At 43.1% G+C, this 22,928-nt stretch overlaps 1 protein-coding gene across 1 annotated transcript in view; it reads left to right on the top strand.

Annotated features, from left to right (window-relative positions):
- Positions 1-22,928, top strand: part of kcnn3 (potassium intermediate/small conductance calcium-activated channel, subfamily N, member 3) — a gene marked incomplete at both ends in the record, with an annotated part of 43,327 nt that extends 20,399 nt beyond the window's left edge. The window contains 7 exons of the mRNA XM_079274732.1: positions 1,378-1,674; positions 2,774-2,895; positions 4,472-4,613; positions 10,547-10,657; positions 20,274-20,401; positions 21,611-21,680; positions 22,506-22,928. Of these exons, the coding sequence (XP_079130858.1) occupies positions 1,378-1,674; positions 2,774-2,895; positions 4,472-4,613; positions 10,547-10,657; positions 20,274-20,401; positions 21,611-21,680; positions 22,506-22,928 (1,293 nt within the window). The remainder of the gene's footprint in view (positions 1-1,377; positions 1,675-2,773; positions 2,896-4,471; positions 4,614-10,546; positions 10,658-20,273; positions 20,402-21,610; positions 21,681-22,505) is intronic.

The following is a 22,928-nucleotide window of genomic DNA, read 5'->3' as shown; positions in this document are numbered from 1 at the left end:
TCCCCCTCGAAAAAGAAAAAATCTCACCCAGTTTCACCGCTTGTTCTTCTATTTGAACATACTCCGACAGCCATTCCATCTTAAAAGAACCACATTTCTTTTTTCCAATGGCTTGGTGAGTGGATGTGTCGCTGCCCGTTCGTTTCGCCATGATAAGGAGTTAGCATTTGCGTCTCGTAACTCCGCCGCACTGTTGTTAGCTAGCTAACCTGCACGGGGCGAATGGGCAGGGCAATAGTGTCAATGCTATGATTGGCTGCGTAGCGTAAGTGAACCGAATCGTATCATTGGCTGGACACCTGTCACTCACTGAGTTACGTTGCAAAATAGTACAGAAAACAAAATTATTATTATTATTATTATTATTGGTTTAATTGATTAGATAAGATTAGGACTAATATTAGATATTAATTAATACGTTTATGTTGAATTTTATTTTATGCGCTGCATAGATTTTCTTGTGCGCTGAGAATGTGCGAGCAGTGCGCGATTGCTCAAGCGCGCAGCTTAGAGGGAACATTGCTTATGATTATGACTAATTATGAATTCTTAAATATGAATCATTAAACACTTTTATTATAACTACTAAACACACAGTTCTACGCTCAAATTTCTTACAATTTCTATGAGGCATCATGTTTTATATCCAGATATGAAGATCTAGAACATCCTTAAAACAATTTCTGTGTGCAAGTTCATCATTATTCCACTGCCCTAGAAAAAATTACTGACATTTCCTGACATTTACTGACTTCCTGTCTTTATCTCCTCATTTCCTCTGCTCTTCATCCATCTCTTTCCACTGCCTTCTCCCCCCCCCCCCCCCCCCCCCCCCCCCCAGTTCCTGTCAGCACCGTAAGGAGGATCGCCCCTGTAATGAAGCCCTGCTCTTATCACTTTCCTATAACAGCAGCTTTGGCAACAATATCAAGAGTAACCACAGCAATTAAGAATACAAAACATCAACATACAGGGACGGAAAACTGCAATTAAAGTAACAATGTCGGGCACATGCTCATGGTCTTGTTTTTGGTTATTTTTTAAATATTGTGATTGTTATCATGAGGAGCCTGTTTTGCTGCTTGAGATGACTTTGGTTTCATTTCAGTGAGACTTGTAGGGTACATGAAAATGAGCCAAATCACTGTGGACAGACTGAATAGATTACTGATTAGATGGATGCTGTTTTACATCTCAGGAAAGAGACATTTACTCTAAATTGCTGCTCGTCCCTTCAATCAAAAGATCAGTCAGCTGTACTGATGAGTGGACTGTGCCAGCAGAGGATCATGATGAAAAGTGTACACAGTGGCGCATTAAAACATGTGTAACTCCTTCCCTCTTTTAACTCTCCTCATGTCCTTCCTGTCCTCGCAGCTGTTTGTCATCGATAACGGAGCTGACGACTGGCGCATCGCCATGACCATGGAGAGGGTTCTGCTGATCTCTCTGGAGCTGCTGGTGTCTGCGGTGCATCCAGTGCCAGGGGACTTTAAGTTCCAGTGGCAGGCGCGGCTGGCCTTCACGTACGTGGCGTCGCGTACCGAGGCTGACCTGGACATGGTGTTGAGCGTGCCCATGTTCCTGCGCCTCTACCTCATCGCCAGAGTCATGCTCCTGCACAGCAAACTCTTCACAGACGCCTCCTCCAGGAGTATAGGCGCCCTAAATAAGGTCAGAAGGGTTTAGTGCTTGCAGGTGTGTGTGTGTGTATGCACAGTGCATTTAAAAAGTGTGGTTGTCAAAGCTTCTGCGAGAGAGAGAGAGAGAGAGAGAGAGAGAGAGGCAGGGGGGTTGCAAAGGTATTTAGGTCAAGAGCTCTCTATTCAGAATTAAATCTGTGTCCACCATGTCCCTTTCATTATTGGCCTCTATCTCTCTAACAAGTCCTTCCTTCTGTCCTTCAAGTCACCCTGTTTCTTTTCATTTGGCATTTCAATTGCCCTTCCGCTCCATTGTTATCGCTGTAGATGGAGACTTAGACGTAAGCTGCGGTGGATCTTTTTATAATACAATGTGAGATGGGAGCATGAAATGAGAACAAGATATTGCGTACGGTTCAAATGGAGCGTGAAAAGGAGTCGAACGAGATTGCAATACGAGTGCGGAGAAATGTGTGCAAGCCGTGCAATAAATGATTGTGTTGCCACGTTTGTAATGACTTCAAACGATAAACACATTATTGTAAAATCAGGAAGAAGGGATGTAGCGTGTGGTGGCAAATGTGCAAAGTGCAAGATAGAGGAGGACGGCGGGAGAGATGGAGTCGATTTTAGAATGGTCATTTAGCATGTTGTGAGTGTATCTGTGATGGCACTATTCTGACCCTCGGGTCACAGTGCTGTGGAGGAGGTGAAGCTGCCACTGAAGTGTAGCTCTACCATGGCAACTCATTTATCAGCTGCTTAACCCTTCCAGGGCTCAACCGCTGCTCTCAGATCATCCATCTGCCAGAAGTTGATGCCAAATGAGCCACGGGTAGAAACGACATTGAAAAAGGCCAATGACCCAAAGACACTGTGTAGCTTGACCCGAGTCAGAGGGCGAGCCCCGATCTTGACTCCAATTACAGCGGAGATTCTCAGAGAGCTGCCGCTATCAAAAGCTACTCAGGCAACTAATTTGTAAAACACCAAGTCTGGGTGGGAAACGGTGAACAGGATGAGGATTCAGAGCTATACGCAGTAACCCATAAACAAAATGTGTATTACATTGTCGTCTATCAGCTCTGCTACACTGAGTGTGTGTCCTTGTGCGTGTGTGTGTATTGCAGGTGCATTTTAACACACGGTTTGTCATGAAAACCCTCATGACTATCTGCCCCGGGACGGTGCTGCTGGTCTTCAGCATCTCTCTGTGGATCATCGCTGCCTGGACCGTACGAGTGTGCGAGAGGTGAGTTGCGAAGCTGGTTGGATTGTATTTGTCGTGTTTATTTATCGTGTGCGTGCACGAGACGGAGTGACAGACTGACGGACTGTGATTGGGCGAGGAATTCAACTGAGCAATTCAATTCAATTGGCAGGAAATATAATCTCGGACATGTGTGCAACATGATCCATCTTTAGACTGCAGTTTATGGGCTTTCTCGTCAGTTGTACACTTAATTTGATCCAGGCGATGGAGTTGTTACTTCGTTTGTCCATTTTGTAATATAATTGTGTCCTGAAAGACTACACTTTATTTTAGCCCCCGCGTTCGGCATTTATGAACAGTATGCAACACTACATTTGTTAGCACACTGTGACAGATATAAAGGCATTTCTATAACTTACCCTCTTAATACCTGGTGTATAAATATATGAATGAATGAATGATAACACAGTCTAACTGAATCACAGTACAGTATATGATATGATAAACACACATGAACAAATCCTTCCAGTATTCTGGTCATACACATGTAAAAAAAACATTCTCAGGCCAGTTTAAAACTGTTAATGAATGTGATACAACATATTGAGCTTGAAGGTTCATTGAGACAAATAATCGCAACGGAATAGTTTGACATTTTGGGGAATAAAAGCACGAGATGAGAAGATTGTTCGTAACATGTCTGGTAAATCTAAAGCTACAGCCAGCAGCCACTTAGCTTAGCTTAGCATAAAGACTGGAAACCGTGTTGATGAGAGGAGTTCTTTAACATTTGACAGAGCCGGGCTAGCTGTTTCCATTCTTAATGCTAGTAGCTAAGCTAACCAGCTGCTGGCTGTGGCGTTACATCTAATAGATGTAAGAGTGGGATCAATATTCTTTTCCAAAAACCTATAAGCTTTTTTCCTCAAAAATGTGAACATTGCTTGAACTCAAGGTCCATTTACTACATCTTCATCAATGGATGATATTTGCTCAGTTGTCATAGAGCGTAGAAATGTATTTATAAATGAATAAGTGACCATCCCTTTTGTGAGTTTAAATGCTTTTGGAGATAATCATGGAAATATGGAAAAATGTCAGTTGGTTAATTCGCTTGATTAGATGCATCGTTGCCTAGCTGCTTTGTTTGGTCTACATCCAAGTTGAATTGGCATTTCCTCTCCTCTCCAAACCCAATTATCAAAAGAAGGATCACATGGAACTCAGTTAAACTGCTTCAGACGTGGTGCAAATATGTGAATGCAGAGCGTGTTCCTCCTTGGGCTTTAGAAGATAGAGCGCTCACAGCAAATATCCCTTTTGCCAACATCCAAGGCTAAAATTTTACGTTTCTAGTTGTTGTGAAAGCAACTTTGTGTCAGATCTGCACCACACGCGATTGCTATGGCAACAGTGTTGTGCACACGGTGCAGGAATGACGGCGGCCAGAGCTGCTGTTTATGTGTTGTGTTCAGCAACAAAAAAAAAGGTCACGTGTTGGAGGTTTGAGGCCCACATTCGCAGACAGTGATGTTGTTATTTTTCTTTATTTATGTATTTTACTGTTGACTGACTTTATCCTCCGAACGCGGACGGTGTTTCCTGTTTCCTTTAGGTATCATGATACCCAGGATGTGACCAGTAACTTCCTGGGAGCCATGTGGCTCATCTCCATCACTTTCTTGTCCATCGGCTATGGAGACATGGTTCCTCACACCTACTGTGGCAAAGGAGTGTGTCTGCTCACAGGAATCATGGTCAGTACATTCCCTCCCTCTCTTCCGCCCTCTCTCTCTCTCTGTGTCTCTCTCTCTCTCTCTGTGTCTCTGTCTCCCTCTCTCTCTCTCTCTCCTTCCCCTTGGCACTGTCCTTGCCTCCTTCAAAGGTCAGCAGATTAGAGAGCATGCTGTTATTTGTGAGAGAAATTCTGCCATTTGTGTAATTCGGGCAATCCTCTTTGAATTAGCCTGCATCTGTGCTTCTGTGTGTTTTGGGTGTGTCGGCGTGCAAACGAGCATGTTAGGGGGCTGTGTGTGTGTGTGTGCATGTTATTCCCCTGTCTGCCCTCATTGCATAATGAAGGTCCCACCTTTCAGAGTGCCATGTCCTCCCACTCTCTCTCGCTCTCATTTCTCTCTTCGTACCACTATAGCGCGCTCTAGTTCTGTCTCTCTCTTTCTATTTATCCCTCTCTCATTTCCTCTCTCCTTCCCTGAGGCCATGTGTTTATTTCTATCTGTCGTCCATCTGTTAGTACCAGTGTATAAGCTGCCGCCTGTATCCTCTTCACAGGTGTTCTTCCCTCCTCAAACTATTCATTTATTTCTGTCTGTTTATGTTTTGTCTTACTGGTCTTTTCTCCCTCATTTATAACGTCTATTTGAAATAACCACAAGTTTTTGGGAAATTGATCCAACTGATCAACTCTTTATTAACGTTGACACAACTTGTTCTACGTCATCACTTTAACATTCACTGTTCTGGTTAATTGGAGGCAATAAGTGTCATTTAAAATGCAAGAAAATCCCATTTTTTTAATTGGCTCTGAAGCTAAATGTCAAATGAATTAAAAATGTCAATTGATGACTTTTGCGGATTCTTTATAAGGTCAGGAATGAAAAAATAGCGCTCAAAATATGATGATAATATGTTCCTTGGTAATATTTCTCTCATGGGACACGGTGCGGCACATGTTTTATTTTGCCAAAAGGGAGAGTACAGTGATTAATAGAAGACTGTGTGCAGCAAAATGGATGAGAATCACTTGTTGTGGAATATTTCCTTCAAAAGTTCAGGAGTGAAATTGGTTTTATCCAAAGTGTTTAACATAAAAACAGAGTCTTGATGAATGATCAAAGTTTCAAAAAGTCAATTTAATGTTTGCAAACAGAGAACACAAACACAACCACGTATTGCAGTGAACTGTGAAATGCTCTAGAGACGCAGAATCAAAACAAGGTATTTATACCGGCCGGCACAGAGGAGACAGATAACACACAGGAGACTAAGGCAGAAATGTTTAGTCCAACAAGAAGCAGTTGATTGCAGAAAGAACACGTCGGTCGTTTGTCCTGAATAAGATAGAAAAGTGACCTTTGTACTGGAACAAATATGTCAATGTGTTCAGACATCCAGACGCCCGTACAAATTCATTTTCTAACAGCAACATATCTCACAGAAAATAGAATGAGGACATGTTAAAACATTTTTATCATTACAATCCACTCTTTTGGTTACAACATAACCACAATTAAACATCGTAAAAATGTAAAAATACTGACTAGAGAACAAAGGGTAGACTGCCTTTGTCTCATCAGACCCCAGAGGATTATTCTGCCTCTGTCTTGAGAGGTCTGTTCCTAGCTAGATCATGAAAGAAACATAAAACAAATCAAACCGAAAAACATGAGTCAATTACACAGTTGATATTGCAAAAATCAGTTTTTGTGAGACAAAGTCTCTGATATATGAGCAACACGTTGAGATGTTGGCAAGAAGAGGGTTGTTCTCCTCTTCGTTTCCCTCAAGGCCTGGAAGATGAGTTGTAGACAGTTAGCACAGAACACGACGTGTCTGTCGGCCACTGCCCGTTGTGATCCCGTCCGTCAATCACTGCTTGTCCTCCTGCGATGGCGCCGTTGGTTCTTTCGGTGGTGCCGGTTGGCTGACACTTGATGCAGGTGTTTGCTCACCTGAAGCTTCTCCTGGGTCTGGAACCTTTTTGAAATCTTTCACCACTACGAAGTCACCGGGTTTCAGCTTGTGGAGCGGTCCCTCCGCTGGCCTCGGGAGGGCAGCTGCCACCTGTTGTCTCATGTTAGATAGAGCAGAGGACAGTTGTGCACAATATGTTAACATTTCATGTTCGCAGAAGGCGGTTGATGGGAGCGGTGCCTCGGGTGCTTCCGTGCCTACATGAGGAGGAAAACCAAACAATATCTCAAAAGGACTCCGATTGCTGCGTGTTCGTTTCCTCATACGCATGTACATCAGCACTAGAGGCCGGGCTTTTGTCCATGGTAACCCAGTGTCAGCACAACATTTTGCTAACTTTGTTTTGAGGGTACCGTTCTCTCGTTCAACAGCGCCACCACTGGCAGGATGGTAAGCACAGTGTGTTCTTAAGTCGATACCCAAATAGGCGCTTAGTTCTGTAATGGCCTGGTTTACAAAATGAGAAGCGTTGTCACTTGATATTTTAGTAGGAATTCCCCAACGAGGAATGATTTCAGAAATCAATGCCTTTGCCACTGTTGCAGCGGTCTGTTTGCTTGATGGAAACACTTCAACCCACTTTGACCACATGTCCACCATCATCAGACAACACAGCAACATATCTCACAGAAAATATAATGAGGACATGTTAAAACAATTTTATCATTACACACTTCACAGTGGGGGCTCACCTGAGTTGGGTATAATGTCGTTTTTTAACCTAATTGTGAAGCAATATTTCTTTTTTGAATTACAGACTCATGCAATGCATCAAGCACAATCTGATCAATGTGTTTCTCAAAATGGCATTTCTACAAAAAGATGAAGAAGTGATGATAAAAACAAGCATTAGAGTTTCTGAATTGTTTTTGTTTCATTGGAAAAAACAATCTGACCATAAAGCTGCTAAAACAGCATTTCACGACCAAATACCATCACTGCATTAATCTTCTGTATTCCATTTCCAGACTTGCATGCTCAGTCCTGTTGTTATGTTAAAGTGTGCCTGAAGTCAAGCAGAAAACATGGTAGAACTGCCTTAATGCAGTTTAATGAGTGCTGGATGATTGGTGAAGAAAAATCAAGAGGGAAAATCAGAAAGCGCTCAACATAACTCTCAAAATCATAAGCCTGCCAATATTTTACACAAAAAGGTACTTGACTTAATGTGATTACTATTTCACTTTTAGTCTCAGTAGTGCGAGTGTGCAGCACTGGCTGGATCATAGAGTCACATAGATCATTTTGGAGTCTATATATCTCACTGTGTCTGTCCAGCCTCCCCGTATTTGCCAGCTCACCTACTTTCTTTACTGTATAGTCCATTAAATGTGTGAATTCATGCACAAAAACACACTGACAGACCCCCATTTGCTGGATTAATCGTCCAACCTGTGTTTTGGAGTACAACTCTTCCTGTAATGTAACACTCACAATGACACACACCAGGGGGTGGATGCAGAACATCCCAAGCCCACTGTGACAGACCTCATCCTCCACACAGCACTGACACAGAGCTTGACATACACTCTTACTGTGACTCCCACACACACACACACACACACACACACACACACTCTCTCCTCTGCTGTCACACAAACACACTCTGACTGCTCTCTTCAAAAGGGGTGAATTTGCATTGATCATCTGAGAGGGAATGAGGATGCAGGTAGAAGGTGAGGGAGACCAGTGGCAGCAGGTCATGGGAAAGCAGAGCGGGGAGAAAATTGAAAATAAAATTTTTTGAAAGGGGTGAAAGGTCGAGGGCAGAGAACAGGATATGAGTTGTTTTTTGTTCCTTGCTTGTGAATTATTGTAATGAGTTTCTATAGGGGAAATTCTCAACTTAGTTACTATGACAACACATGAAGGCCAATAGTGAGGGAATATACCACGAGGCTACCGGGGGTGGGCCAGGTGTATGTGTGTGTTTTTGTGTCATTGTGGGGGGGGGCGGATGGTGGTAGACTGCTAACATAATAAGATGGACGCTGGTGTATAAACAGATAATAAATGACGATATAGTAAAACAGTTATAATTATATAATATGTCTTATAGGCACAGTTATACATGTTTATACATTGTCTTATATCTGCTTACAGCTCCATTATGTGTTATAAGCCTTTTATCAGCTGTTTATATACTGCTTATGAATTACAAATGGGGTCAGGAGTTAAAGTAAAGTGATAGCGTATGTTTGTGTGTTTGTGTTTGATGGCAGCCTCTTGATATACTGTCGTTCTGGAAGGTTGACGAGATGTAGAGTAGCTGCCATTTCACATCTATTTTGTGCTTTTGTCTGCCTCTTAAGTGCTTGTGCTGCGCTCTCTAAATGAGCAAATTAAATGTCACATTTTTTGTGTTAAATGTCTTTCCCACTTTTCTCTGTGTGTTCCTGCTGACCTGTTTGGGGAAAGTACTTTCCACCGCATGAAGCTCAAAGAGATGCAGTTTTTTAAACCTGTAGTGTGTGGATGTTACACAGATGGGTGATTCCCCCTTTTCTGACAGCTTCGTAGATGGCTGCGCTGTAGTGGAGGAAGCGAGGGAAACCCGGGCGTATGAAACAAACCACAGCGGCACAGCCATCATCAGCCGTGTCACTCTGAGGAGATTGCACAGGGAACCCTGCTGAAATCAAATGGATGCCGGCATATACACAAACAAACTCGAGCACACTTCGATGACAAACCAATCAGCACCCCTACGGTTTGTGACCGATGAGGACAAATTTGAGCGCACACGCATACACAGTTGGATACGTGCAGGTCTGCACTTGTACACACTGTACTGAAGCAATTCGTCGAGGCTTCTTTTCCCTAAAGCACAGACATGTATGAACGCTCAAAGGGTTTTCCATCATATTTTATTCATAGTTTTTGAATAAACACAAATAGAGTGGGTGAGTGTGTAGACGTGGGCACTCATGCCTGTTTGCGCCTTACATTTCACTGAACCCAGCCAAAGTTATTTTTGGGAAAGCTGTGTTATCGTTGAAGAGTTTGCACGACGGAGTCTTGGCTATTTCTTACACGCTTGAAAACGTTGCATGGTCCCTCACTGTCCCTCTCTAACTCACCGTGTTTCTCTCCTTGTATCTTTTTATTCTCTCCCTCCCTACATTTCCATTTGACACACTTCATCTTAATTTGTTACTTATCAGGAGATAAGTCTCATTGACATTGCCTTCGTCTCCATCTTTCTCCTATTGTGTGCACGCACCCTAGCCTCCTCAATTCAACCGCCCTCCATGTTTCCTTGCTTCTCCACTCATAGATTTACTCTTTATCTTTTTTTTCCTCTCAGTGCTTGCCCCTTCAGAGGAACCTGTGCGCTCTCAACAGCCCCATTTAAAACGGTGTCTAATCGGAAAGTTAATTAAGTCTGTCTTCTTGCCCGTGTTTCTGCTCCTCTTCTCCTCTCAAGCATGTCTTTCTGGTTGAGAGACTGCTGTCACTCTCTCCCAAATTAATTTGCCATATGTCCCATGTGGGTCGAGCTGGAATACAGACAAACCAGTCTGTGTTTCATACTTTTACACTTCCTGCAGGCCTCGAGCCTCCGGTGACAGGAAAAGACTGACGCCATGTAATTCAGATTGGCAGCATCCAATTACATTAAATTAGGTGGTGTCAATCTTCGATGTGTTTTTCTCCTTTAAAGAGGATATTTTTCAGCTCTATATAGAGGGGATCTCACACCAGATGGATTGGAAGTGAAAATAGACTTGGCGTGCTGCTCAACATGAGGAAGTGTGGATGTGGAACAGCGCTATCCCTCTTAATCCTCTCGCCTCTCCAATTCACTTCTCCTTCTGTCATACGGCTCCCTTCCTCGTATTTGTCCTCACTCCCTTCAATCATCTGAGCTAATTCCCCGGCCGAAAGCTACCAATTTACCAATTCGTCCTCTTAACTGACTCAGTGCTCGGTTTTCTCCTCCTCCTCCTCTTCCTCCCTTTCTCCACTCTCTCAGGGTGCGGGCTGTACGGCTCTGGTGGTTGCCGTGGTAGCCAGGAAGCTGGAGCTGACCAAGGCCGAGAAACACGTGCACAACTTCATGATGGACACGCAACTCACCAAGAGGGTGTGTAGGCTTGTGTGGTGTGAATGAATGAATATACAGAGAAGGCACACGTTCTCTGCGTGCACCACTATTGGGACTCCAACAGAACCGTATTTATAAAACTGGTTTGTGTGTTTTTATTGTATGTGTCATCGTCCGCTGGGTGAATTTATACTCTATTTTGTCGGTTGAGAGCGGCTTGTCCTTTCACTGCCCCTCCCTCACCCTTCCCCACTACTACATCACACTATCACCCTGTATTGCTGTGACAGAGTGCCATGTTATTTGAGTGAGTGAAGGCAATAAAAGGTCATCTCTTTCTCACCTTCTCCGTTCTGCTCCCTCACTTACCGTCCCTCTCTATCTTCCCATCGACAATCTTTTTCCTCCCACATGGCCATCCCTCCACCCGACCACCTCCCCTCTCCTCTGACATTTGTCTCTCTTACAGTAAATCCCGTTCTCTCTCTCTCGCTCTCTCTCTCTCTCTCGCTCTCTCTCTCTCTCTCTCTCGCTCTCTCTCTCTCTCTCGCTCTCTCTCTCTATCTCTTTCTCTTTCTTTCTGTCACCTTCTCTCCTCTCCTCCATCCTTTGCCCTCTCCTTCCCTTCGTGCTTGCCCCCTCGCTGCCTCTTCCTCTCCATCACTCAGTCCCTCCTTCCTGTGGTTCTCTTTAATTTTTCATACAGTTGAAAGTTCCAAGTTTTAAAAATAGCTCCCATATCAAATATGTAGGGTACATTATGGCAGCAGGGTATCTGGGTGACTGAACGCGGTAGGGTTATCAATGACTTCACTGTGGATAAAATATCGACAGAAACGTTGAATAGACTTTTTTACTTTTTAATCAATGCTAGATATGGTGGGTCAGTCAATCCACCACGTTGGTTCCAGACTGTAACATCTCAACTATTCGATGGATTGCATGATAACGATTGCATTTGTGGTTTCAAGAGGATGAATCCTAATGACTTTGGTAATTCCCTGACATTTATTCTTGGGCCACCAACAAGTGGACATCTTTGGCTTCTAGTGAAACATCTTGTTCACTGTTGGATGGATTGCAATGAAATTCCCTTCGACTGCACTTTGTGTTTTGAGCTAAATAGCAACTAAGAAGGTGTAAATATTTCTACTTGACATCAGCATGTTAACATTGTGAGCACATTTTAGCATGCTGATGTTTGCATACAGCTCAAGCCTAACAGAGTCACTCACATGGCTATAGACTCTTGTTTCAGTAGGTTTGGTCAAGTTTTCTGTCCATGCTGCTAAACAAATGGAAACGTGGGAGAGGTTAATTAATTTAGTCCTTTAGCTGTTTCAACTTCCTAACTTTTCTAACGAGCAGCTCATGGTGTTGTTATGGAAGAATTTTACCTCACAACAAGAGAGAAGGCCAGAGCACATGTGACTGCCATGTGGCCGGCTTTGTGCCGTCGACACACACGCTGCGATAATAACGCTACCCAAACTGGTTTACAATTATAAGGAATTTAATTCCACTGATGTAAGTACATTTACAGTTATACATTGGAGTGTACACTCCTATGACATATTAAAACAATAAAACCCCATTTGCAAAAAACCTCGCTCGGCTCCTCCGGTGTAACACGTCTGTCGTCCGGGAGCCTCCAGGTGAGAGGCAGAGCGAGGAAAAAGACTTTGAATTACCCCTCCCACCCCTGTTTGACACACCTCCCCTCTGTTGGATGCACCACTTCTGCATCGTGGTGGGGGCTGATTGTACACCACCGTGGGGGCTGGTACTGCTGGATTTTGTTGCTGCTGGGCTTCTGCTGCTATCATCTGTTTCTTGGCCTGAACTTTTCTATTTAATTCTCTGTCGACCTCTGCTATTTGAAGTTTCAGCAGCCGCCGCTGCATGCTCTTTATATCCTCGTCTTCTTTACTTTCTGCTCGTCTTTCCTCTATCTGCTGTTGCAAATCTTTTCTGATGCATTCTACTTCTCTTACTTCACATTTTAGTCTTCTTACCAGTGTTCCTACTTCCTTACTCTGCTTCTTTAATGTAAACATTATGCAGCCTAGGAGTATTCAAATGTGTGTATTAAATGTGCATGCTTGTCATCACCTGAATCAAAGTCAACTCACCCTCTGTGCTGTATGGCGTGTGGCCGCTGACTCCAAAACTGGGATCCGCTGCTCCACTTCCCAGATCTGGACCCACTCAGCCACGCACCTTGACTGAAACAAACACAGAACTGCCAAAAGTTCAGCAGTAAATGTTAGCATACGTCTGTAGTGTAAGAGAGGTCAACGATCTCTCAAATATGTTGCGCCGTCCGTGTCAAAATTGATTCTTAGGAACTGTGTAAATTAGTAAATGTACCAAAATTAGTCAATACTGGATATGTGAAGGAATCTCGAATCCAAAATTGAAGCTAGAATTCCGAAATCAAACTCAACATCTAAATCAGAATCACGATCACAATCCAGTTCCAAATCAGAATTCGAAAGGTTTAAAATTGGAAGTAAAATGAAATTAAAAAAACAATGAATAATTAATCAATTAAATATTAAATTCAACTTTAAAAATCAATAACTGTGTTCAAAGATATTCAATCAGAAATACCAATGTAAGTCAAACTGTTGAACTGCACTTACACTCTGGTCTGCACAATACTGAGTCACAATTAAGTTCAAGAATTGAAGAAACACAACTGAAACCATTAATCTTTGTTAAAATGCTGAACTAAAACCAAAGTCAACGACTAAAGTTATAATGCTTAATTAAAACTAAGGTCAGGATATGAGCTCACAGCTCTTAGACAATGAATCTCTGAAAATTCAGATTCTAAACACTTCTTTACGGTTACCTGCAGTTAGTCCTTCTTCTGTTTAATTGTTTTTAAATCTCCTTTTCTTTTGCCTTATGTTCTGATGCTTTTAATGGTTTTATGTGAAGCACTTTGAAATGTGCTATATAAATAAACTTGCCTTGCCGTCTGCGCCGAACCGGAAGTTGTTCTGCGCCAAACCGGAAGTTGTCATGAAACCGGCTTTTTTTTACAGATATGCTATCCGCAATGCTAACGAAAAAACGGAGCTTCTGATAAAGCGTACGCACACACAAGTATCACCAAAATCCCACACTTTAATTCCACTCATACGCCTTCTGTCTCCTCTCTCAATCCAGCCGTTATTTTATTGTATAAGCACTTATTTTACATACATAGTACCGCAACGCCGGAGCTACACGTAGCTAGCGTTAGCTCCCCACAGCGCGGTCATGCAATATCAATCATTTTAAACGTATTTCCACGCTGCTAAAACACAGACTAGTCACACGTATTATTGGACTTATTTAGTCATCATTTTAAACGTATTTCCACGCTGCTAAAACACAGACTAGTCACACGTATTATTGTTTTATTAACCCTTAAACCTCCGGTTAACGGGCTTTAGCTCATCCGGACCCGAGCTCACTGTTACGTATATGAAACGCGAGTTATTCACTTCCAACGCCACAAACCACTCACCCAGTCTGTCTAGTTTCACCAAAGCCCTTATTCTACGTCTCTGAATCACCCACATGATCCACTAATTATATTCACAGCCAAAGCTAGCAAGAGTGTTTTTCCTGGAGCCTGCGGCCTCAGAAGCTAACTCCCGCTAGCCTAGCTCTCTAAGCAGCGTATGCTCAAAGCCCGAAAATTCTTGGGCCACAACAACAAAGGATCGCACCCCTAAGCCGGAATGCCAAGATATTTCAGTCCGCCAAGTCACATACCTGCTTTAAACTAGCTATCTGCAGGCCTAACAATACTTATGTTGGGCCGAAGGAGGCTCCCAGCATGAGCAAAGCAGTTTCGCCCGTACCACAGCTTGTTTGATTCCAATGTGGTGATTTACTTACACTGTCCGTCTTTAATTAATTCTTAGGATCCTTATACTCTTGACTAATCCCTTAAGTTCATCATACTTCAGACAGTAAATCGTACTTACCTCAGTGGAACATGGCCTCCCTCGTGGAACGTACCCACCGGCAACGGAGCGTTAGCCGTTAGCAGCGCTTAGCCAAGCAGAGATTCCCCTAAGGTTCCTAATAGCTAACTCACAGATTTCATGAAACGGCTCTGCCGACCGATATTGTGGGCCCAGGATTGTCTGCTTGACTAATGCCGCCGTCAGCACACACAGCGAGGCCGGCAAGACTGTCCCATCTGGGGTTCGCCAAATTTGTTGAGGCTAAAATCTCCTCACCATGAAAATGTAGCCGGCTAGCCACGTGGAATGATAGCTTTTCAGACACACGGCGCTAAAAACATTACCGAAACTGATTCACAATTATAAGGAATTTAATTCCACTGATGTAAGCACGATTACAGTTATACATTGGAGTATGTACTCCTATGACATATTAAAACAATAAAACCCCATTTGCAAAAAACTCTACTCAGCTCCTCAGATATAAAAAACACGTCTGTTCTCTGCGAGCATCCAGGTGAGAGAGAAAAAGACTTCAATTAAACCTCCCACCCCTGTTTGACACACCTCCCCTTCCGTCTATCTCAATTGCTATTGGCTACCTTCCAGAAGTGTATTCTGCAACTTGGCAGAAGCTTCATGCTTCTGCATGTTTATGTTTATGCTTATGCTTATCTTAATTATGCATTCTCAAAACCCTTATGATTATGACTAACTATGAATTATTAATTATGAATTATTAAACACTTTTATTATATCTACTAACTACAGTTTTTTACTCAAATTTCTTACAGTGTCCAGGTGTGACAGTAAAACTGACACTGGTTGGTTGGATTTCTGTCACCGTAGCTGGTTATTGTGACTGTAAATATTTATGAAGGACCAGCCTCACACTAATTCCCCTTCTGAAAACAGATTTTAAATGGAAATTATGTTTTTTGTAACTTTTAGAAGTAATTGCAATGATATTTATTGCATGAATACAGCTCAAACTGATTTTGATCACTCCCGAGATCAATGAGAAGATCATACCATACATTTTAAAGGGAATGTTCTCCTCAATCAAGTAAACTACTCTCTGAATAAGGCGTCATACAGCAGTTTTATTCAACACAATGCAGCATGCTCCTTCGTGACATTTCCTTCAAAGGGTTTCGGTTTATGCGGTGGTAATTGTCTCCTGCCCTCTATTACTGAAAGAGCAATCATTGAAGCTGTTGTTTGCACATTGATTTACATGGCTGGAGCCATTCTCCGCCATATCATCGTAACAAGAGAATAAAATCACTTACGCCTTATAATGAATAATGCAACGATAGACTTTACATCCTGCCGTCATTGTATATGCACACACAAACACAAACACACACAAATAGACACAAAAGCACATCCCCTGGCTTTCTACGTCCATGAAATAGCATTTGAAGGATTACTAACAATGTCAAGTAAATGCCAATCAGTGTCGCTCTCATCCAGTGGCCGCTGTCGTCGATGACGTCTGTGTTTGAGATTGTTGTCTGTATTTTTACATGTGTGTCATGTAAGAAAAAGTGTTGGTTGTGGTTGAGTCCTAAAACCGCAATAAAACTTACTTCCTTTGCCATCTGTGTACCGCACAGATCATTTTTAGTTCAAATGAGTGTGGTGTTTTTTTGACACTCTCTGAGACGCACTTCAAAATATTTCACTTTCTTTCATTTGCGTTTTCTTCTTTCATCCTCAGATCAGATTTTTAGATGCACCCGAAAAGGCTGAAAACTTAAAATCGTATGTGGTGCAGATTGGGTGCAGAGGACCTAATAATCTTATCAAGGAGAATGACTTTAAAAACATCATTCCACATTCAATGCACAGGGTTCATTTTCATGCAGTGTTCAGTGAAGTGTCCCTTTCCCTTTGATCTGAACAGTTCATACAGCCCTTAAGTCGACCATGTGTGTGAGGCTGCAAGTGCTCACGTTTGAAATCAGGACACTTGTTTTTAAAGATGACACTCTGGTCGCAGCAGTGTACTGTGGCTCCATACTGAAGTATTGGTTAATTGAGAGAAGTGCTGGAAGTTCATCAGGTCAGAACATGCCCTTGCACATTCAAAGAGCACTCCCGACACTGAAAAAGCAGGACATGCTTACTGTAGGCGCTAAGTCAGAGGAGTGGAGTATTTTGTCTTTCCTTTTGATAGCACTACAATGCCAATTAGATGCCATTCGTTGAAGCCATAAGCCAATTCACTGTGTTAATATGTCTGTTTCTGAGGTCAGTATTTGTATTTCAAGCTTTTTAAGCCGCTTTGCAAAGTTGAAGATGTTACGTCTTTCTATAAATTGGCACTCCAAATGTGTATTCTGATTGCACTCTGGACGATTGGTTAAATCAGAGCACTTTTAGAAGTCCCTGTGGCATATTGAGAACTTCGCCCGCTGAATATTCAGAGTGCACTCTGGGCTCTGGCCAAGGAGGAGGTGCTGCAATGCCTTCCAATGTTTACACCATTAGCCAAATGGGAGCAATCTAACCCCCCGAAGATTCCTACGAAGCTAGCTTTCTCTCCACGCAGTAAAAATAACTTCTATCCGACCGCCTTTTAATTCACACGCACGCGAAATGGATTATTATAGGCGTGGACGCATTGTGACAGCGACTAAAATGTATTTGACACTCAGTGAAGGCATTTACACATCTCTCTGACACTTTTCTCTTTTTACCATTTTGAATGGAGCCCTGCCTCTGACCCCATTCAAGAGACGCACGAAATACATACTCTAAGTGGAAGCCAACTATCATTTAGTGCACTCATGGTCCTGTGACCATGTCTGCTTGTCTGCGTGTGCCTCGTCTCTTCCCTGTGTCATTATGTCCGTGAGGGGAAGGTCAGAGCAGGCAAGGCGACATGTTGCCGTGGCACATGGATGAGGTGGGAGGTTGTTGCCATGGTAATTGATCTGTTTGATTATGTTTTCTGCTCCACTGTCGCACTACATCCCCTACTCAGGCTACTAATTGCATACATAGGTCATCAAGGCTCTCCGGGGTGGTATGTAAGGGTTAGGTGCCTCGGCTTTGCCTCTCATGTCAGAAAACTGTCTCCATCACTTTGGAGAATGAAGGGGAAAAAATCCAGGATTTGTTTTGTTTTTTAGTTTAAGCAACAAAGACGCGTCAGAGTTTTTTATTTTCTATGTGGTCGTGTCTGTAATGTTTCCATTCGTACTGATTCAATTATAATCCACAATATGACATCAACCACTCAACATGCTGAGTTGTGGGAACCTCTTGTCTTCACAGATTTCTCATGTCCCTGCCATAAGGTGTGCCGTGTAGGGGAGCAACCAGAACAGATCTTTGATCCTAACCAGCCATACATGGTTGCACAACATGCCATATGGTCCGGGAATAGCTGCTGCTGCTGCTGTTGTTGTTTTTTTTAGCGGCTTATGTTGAGTTTTTTGGCGAATGGAATTCCCTCCGTTTCTTCATTAACAGCCAGGAGGATAGAGAAAGATACGGTAAATAAAGAGGGTGGTGGGGCGGATTAACTGCAAAACACTAACAATGTGATATTATCAGTAATTTGCATGTGGAGCAGTCCTCCTGATTTTAAATTAAGGGTGAAGCTTTGTCTAATTAATTGGCCTGAGGCAGTGCAACAGCTCATACTGCTGCAGATGTTGGACGTTTGAAAACTTCCGCAGCGAGCAAGCTGGACAGAGACAACATGCCGTCATTCATCATATTTCTCTCACCCTGCAGTGATTAATAAACTGACAAATATGATTTGACATATCAATTTATCAATGGGCCTGTAGATATGAAGGGTATTGAATGTGCTCTTCAGTAACCTGGCCCATACAACTAGAGATAAGATTGACTCTTTACTATCACTGACGTTTGGTTGCAAATATCCTCTAAAGCAGTGCAGTTGTGACTCTAAATTCTATGTTGAAACACCATCTAAATAAATACAACACTACCGTCCAGATAGCAGCGTAGACCCACGAACAAATGTCTTCATTTGGATGAAGCCTCCTCAGGATCTTTGCAGCTCTGTCAGTGCCTGTCCTGGCTAGATGGTTGGGAGTTCTGTAACCCTATTAATGCACACATGAGATATCAGGCTTGACCTCATACTCCAGCCCGATAGCGTTACATCCCAATTGCATTGGTCATGGCGTGTGAACTGAACATATTCTATCATCGTTTTTATTTATTTTGTTCGTGTTCATTCACATGAGATATACATACTTCATTTCAGTATCTTATCAGTAGATTAGCCGTATAAAGCCGAGAATTAATATGTTTATAATGTTAACTGTCATTAAGAGCTGTATGACTATTTATATATGATCTATAGTATGTTGGATCAGCTCTTTTCGGTTTGACTTCCTCCGTCATTGACATCTGCAAGGCCCAGGGCCTCCTACTCTCTTCATCTGTGGCCAATAGTGTGTGTTTGTCTGCATGTGTTTCTGTGTAGGCGTGTATGTGTGTGAGGAGTCCTTGACTGCGTTGGATAGTTGCTGATTAGCCAAGCTGCCGGGGTCTTTTGTGCTCCTCAGACTGGGCTGTAATTGTTCTTTGTTCAGTGTTCGGCATCTCTTTGAAGTCTCTCATTCGATTCATGTCCTCACAGATTCTCTCTCCCTTCTCGCTTCTCTATGGTATTCACCTGCGGTTTTTTTTACCGGGCGTCAGACCTCTGTGTCGTAATTACTGAGCAACCTATAACGATGTACAGTACATGAAACATAGTGGAGCAGATATGGATATCAATTAATGTAACTGAATCCTGATCCTTGTCCATAGAAATCAACCTGAAGCCTACAGTGACATTTATTTTATTGTTGGTTGTCTTTTATTAAATCACAGGAATGTCACCTATATATGGGACAAATGAAAAACAACTGAAGCATATGTCTGACCAGTACACCGGAGAAAAATACCCCATCTTGTTTTTAACTCTGATGGCGATCAGGCTTTCCATGAGTGAACATCATTACATAGGCTCTTTCTCTAACATGTCTATTCTCCAGGGATGAGGATTGTCTTTGACAGCTAGTTTAAGAGCAGCTACTCATACCACCATTGTTTCTTTCAGTTGCTGCCATAATTAAATGGAAGATCACTGGTTTTAATGAACTGCGGTGTTACGGTCGTAAATTACTTTCAACCAGCCAAGATAATGACGCCCATTTGAGTTAGTCTAACATATAATGTGGCATAAAGAGAGCAAGTGTGTGTGTGTGTGTGTGTGTGTGTGTGTGTGTGTATGTGTGTGTGAGTGTGAGTGTGAGTGAGAGAGACTCCTGTTGGTTCTCATTGCCAAATCTCCCTAAGGAGAAGGCTGTTTATGCACGCATGAAAAGCACTGGCAAGCAAGCCGGTGTGTGTAGAGAGAGACAGAGGGAATGAGGGCAGCCTCCAAGACGAAACAAATGGTATAGTTTTTTTTTTGTTTTTTTAATCTTTGCAAGGAGACAACGGAGAATGGATGGAAAAAGAGAGAGTGACTGAGAAAACCTCTCTGAAAGAGAACGAAAAGGGCCCTTCAGAACATGGCTGAGGCCACAGAAAACAGAGCCTTGTTCTCTTTCTCTTTGAAACAGGTTTGCCCAGCCCTGTTCTCAAACATGCTGCCAAGGACTACCTGTTGCTAACAATGTGTCTGTGTGTTTATTGTCTGCGAGCAGATAAAGAATGCAGCGGCTAACGTGCTGCGGGAAACCTGGCTCATCTACAAACACACCAAGATGGCGAAAAAGATCGACCACTGCAGAGTCCGCAAACACCAGCGGAAGTTCCTCCAGGCTATACATCAGTAAGACCACGCCTTACATCCACCCACACACACACACACACACACACACACGCACACACACTCAAATACACACACAAGCACATAAGCCTTTGAATTCAGCCGTACTTTCTATCCACCCACAAGTTGAATCAACGCTGATGATCAGATGAAGTGCATGAATCTCTACACACAAACACAGATGCACAAAATGAATCATCATCTACTGAAGGGAAGGTTCACTTCAGGCAAATATAATTGTGGGACTGAAAAATCAGTACATTGTGTACTGTGATGATTAGAGCTATCATCTCTACTTCCAAGTGTCGTTGATACAAATACATACTGTCGACCTCAATCACGCTTTACAATTCTCTTCTTCAGAGCATTGTTTGGTCGTATTTGAATGGCCGCAAGGGTATTGTCTTGTTAAAGCTGGTCTTACTCAAAGATTTCTGTATATCCTCCATCTAGCATCACGCGTCCCTTTTATGCTGCTTGCTCCTTTGATCTGGAACAGTTCAGTCTAGACTTAAGAACAAGTGCCTTCAAAAGCCAGAGTCAAGAGACCTAAGACTCTTTTAATTGTGACATAGAAAGGCTCGTCCTGAAGCGTGTGGACTGTGGCTAAGAGGCTGGCTCTGTGAACACAGTAACAGGGTGATTTTGGGGGAATTCGAGTACATTTGCCTGTTCAACCCTGTTAGCGTCAAAAGGGGGACATGTTCATCTGGAGGTGCAGCCTCATAAAATTCACACTTCATTATATTGGAGGAAGCCACAGAGTTTATTTTATGAAAACACAGCTTAAACCTTTAGTTCAGTAATTATTATATTGTGTTTTGAGAGTCGGCGACGTCCTACTTTTAATTGGACTGAAGAAAGATGATTTATTTTATTTGAGCTTATTTCATTCCATTTAGTTTATTTCCCTGTGGGCTTTATTCCCCTTAAGGTTTCTTAATATTTAAAATACTCTGTTCACTTACCCTAGAGCTTAATGTCTCCGTTTTATTTCAACATTCAATTTATAGTTTCACCTGCATTACAAAATTACAGTTTCAGAGCACGCTATGTTGGTATATTCAAATTCAGCGACACGCTGCAGGTAGAAATGAAGCGGAATTAAGCGACCGCTCTACAGTGTCTGGACCTGGAGGGATTAGCTCTCCGGAGTGACCACCGTGTATTTACTGCGTTTCAACTTTGTGTATTTAATGTGTATGTTTGCAGATTACGCAGTGTGAAAATGGAGCAGAGGAAACTCAGTGATCAGGCCAACACACTAGTGGACCTCTCAAAGGTGAGACACACCCACACAGCTGACGTACACATCCGTGCTCTTCATTTATGTAGGAAATGTAACCATACCAAGCATGCCTTTGCCCCCCCCCCCCCCATATATCACAACATTCCTCCGTTTCAATGATGACCTGCCCGTTTTCGTGGCTTTGTGTCTCCTAGCAACAGGAACAAGTGTTAAAACAGGGATGACTGTGTGAGAGAGCGAGGAGGAAATGAGAGGAGGGAAGGGGGTGCTCATGTTTTTCTGTTACCGTGTGGGTGTTTGAGTGAGAATGTGTGTGTGTGTGTGTGTGTGTGAAAAGAGAAGAGGGAGTGAGTGAATATGAGGGAGAAAAAGATGGAGTGAGGGTGTGTATTTGTGTCTTTTCTAGGAGCAATGCCTTTAGCACCAAATATTTTGCAATTACACCATCTCAACGACTCCGTCTCAATTGGCCACTTGTGCGTTTACCATGGTTACGCAGGCCAGGATGTGCAAGGCAGGGACATTTCAATCTCGCTCTCCTCTCTCTTTCTTCACAATGTTATAACGCCCACACAGAGGCTTCCCTCCAGCCTCCTCTTCATTCCAGCTTCTGCTCCCTCTTGGACATTTTTTGCTCCCTGTCTTGCTCACTCCTCCCCAGCCTCAGGCTTGCCCCTCCTCCCACTTTTCCTTCATACTCTAACCCCTTTTATTGTCTCTTCTTATTCAGTCCAAATGCATTTTCTTTAAACAAGCTTCAACAAAGCAACCATCGTAATACTGCTGTTTACGTATGAGCAATCTGTCTCCCGTCTTCAAAGTTCTCTGTGTTCACTGAGTCATCTCTCCTCTCCACAGATGCAGAGCGTCATGTATGAGCTCATGTCAGAGCTCAACGACCGCAGTGAGGACTTGGAGCGTCAGATGCTATCCCTGGAGCAGCGGGTGGAGCAGCTTACCGCCAGCTTCAACACCCTGCCCGCCCACCTCTCAGCCACCCTCAGTGCCCAGCACGCCGCCCTGGTTCACTTGCTAAGAGAGAGGGATTCGAGGGACGGGAGAGGAGGTTTCGGAGGAGGTGCTGTGGTCCCAATATCCCCAGCTGCGTCTTTAACCGCTGCACCAGCTTCAGTTTCCTCAATCCAGGTCGCATCTCCAGCCCCGTCCCCATCCCAGGTTCCTACTTTGGCCTTGGAGTCCCCTCTGTCGCCCCCAACTCTGAGCCCAGAGGGGAGCCTGGAGGCTAGTCCCAGCACCAACACCTGCACTTCTAGCTGCTGA

This window comes from Melanostigma gelatinosum (assembly GCF_949748355.1).
Source record: "Melanostigma gelatinosum genome assembly, chromosome: 9".
In the NCBI taxonomy this organism is placed as follows: Eukaryota; Metazoa; Chordata; class Actinopteri; order Perciformes; family Zoarcidae; genus Melanostigma; species Melanostigma gelatinosum.
The sequence above is the reverse complement of the archived record's forward strand: the minus strand, read 5'-3'. Positions and strand labels throughout refer to the sequence as shown.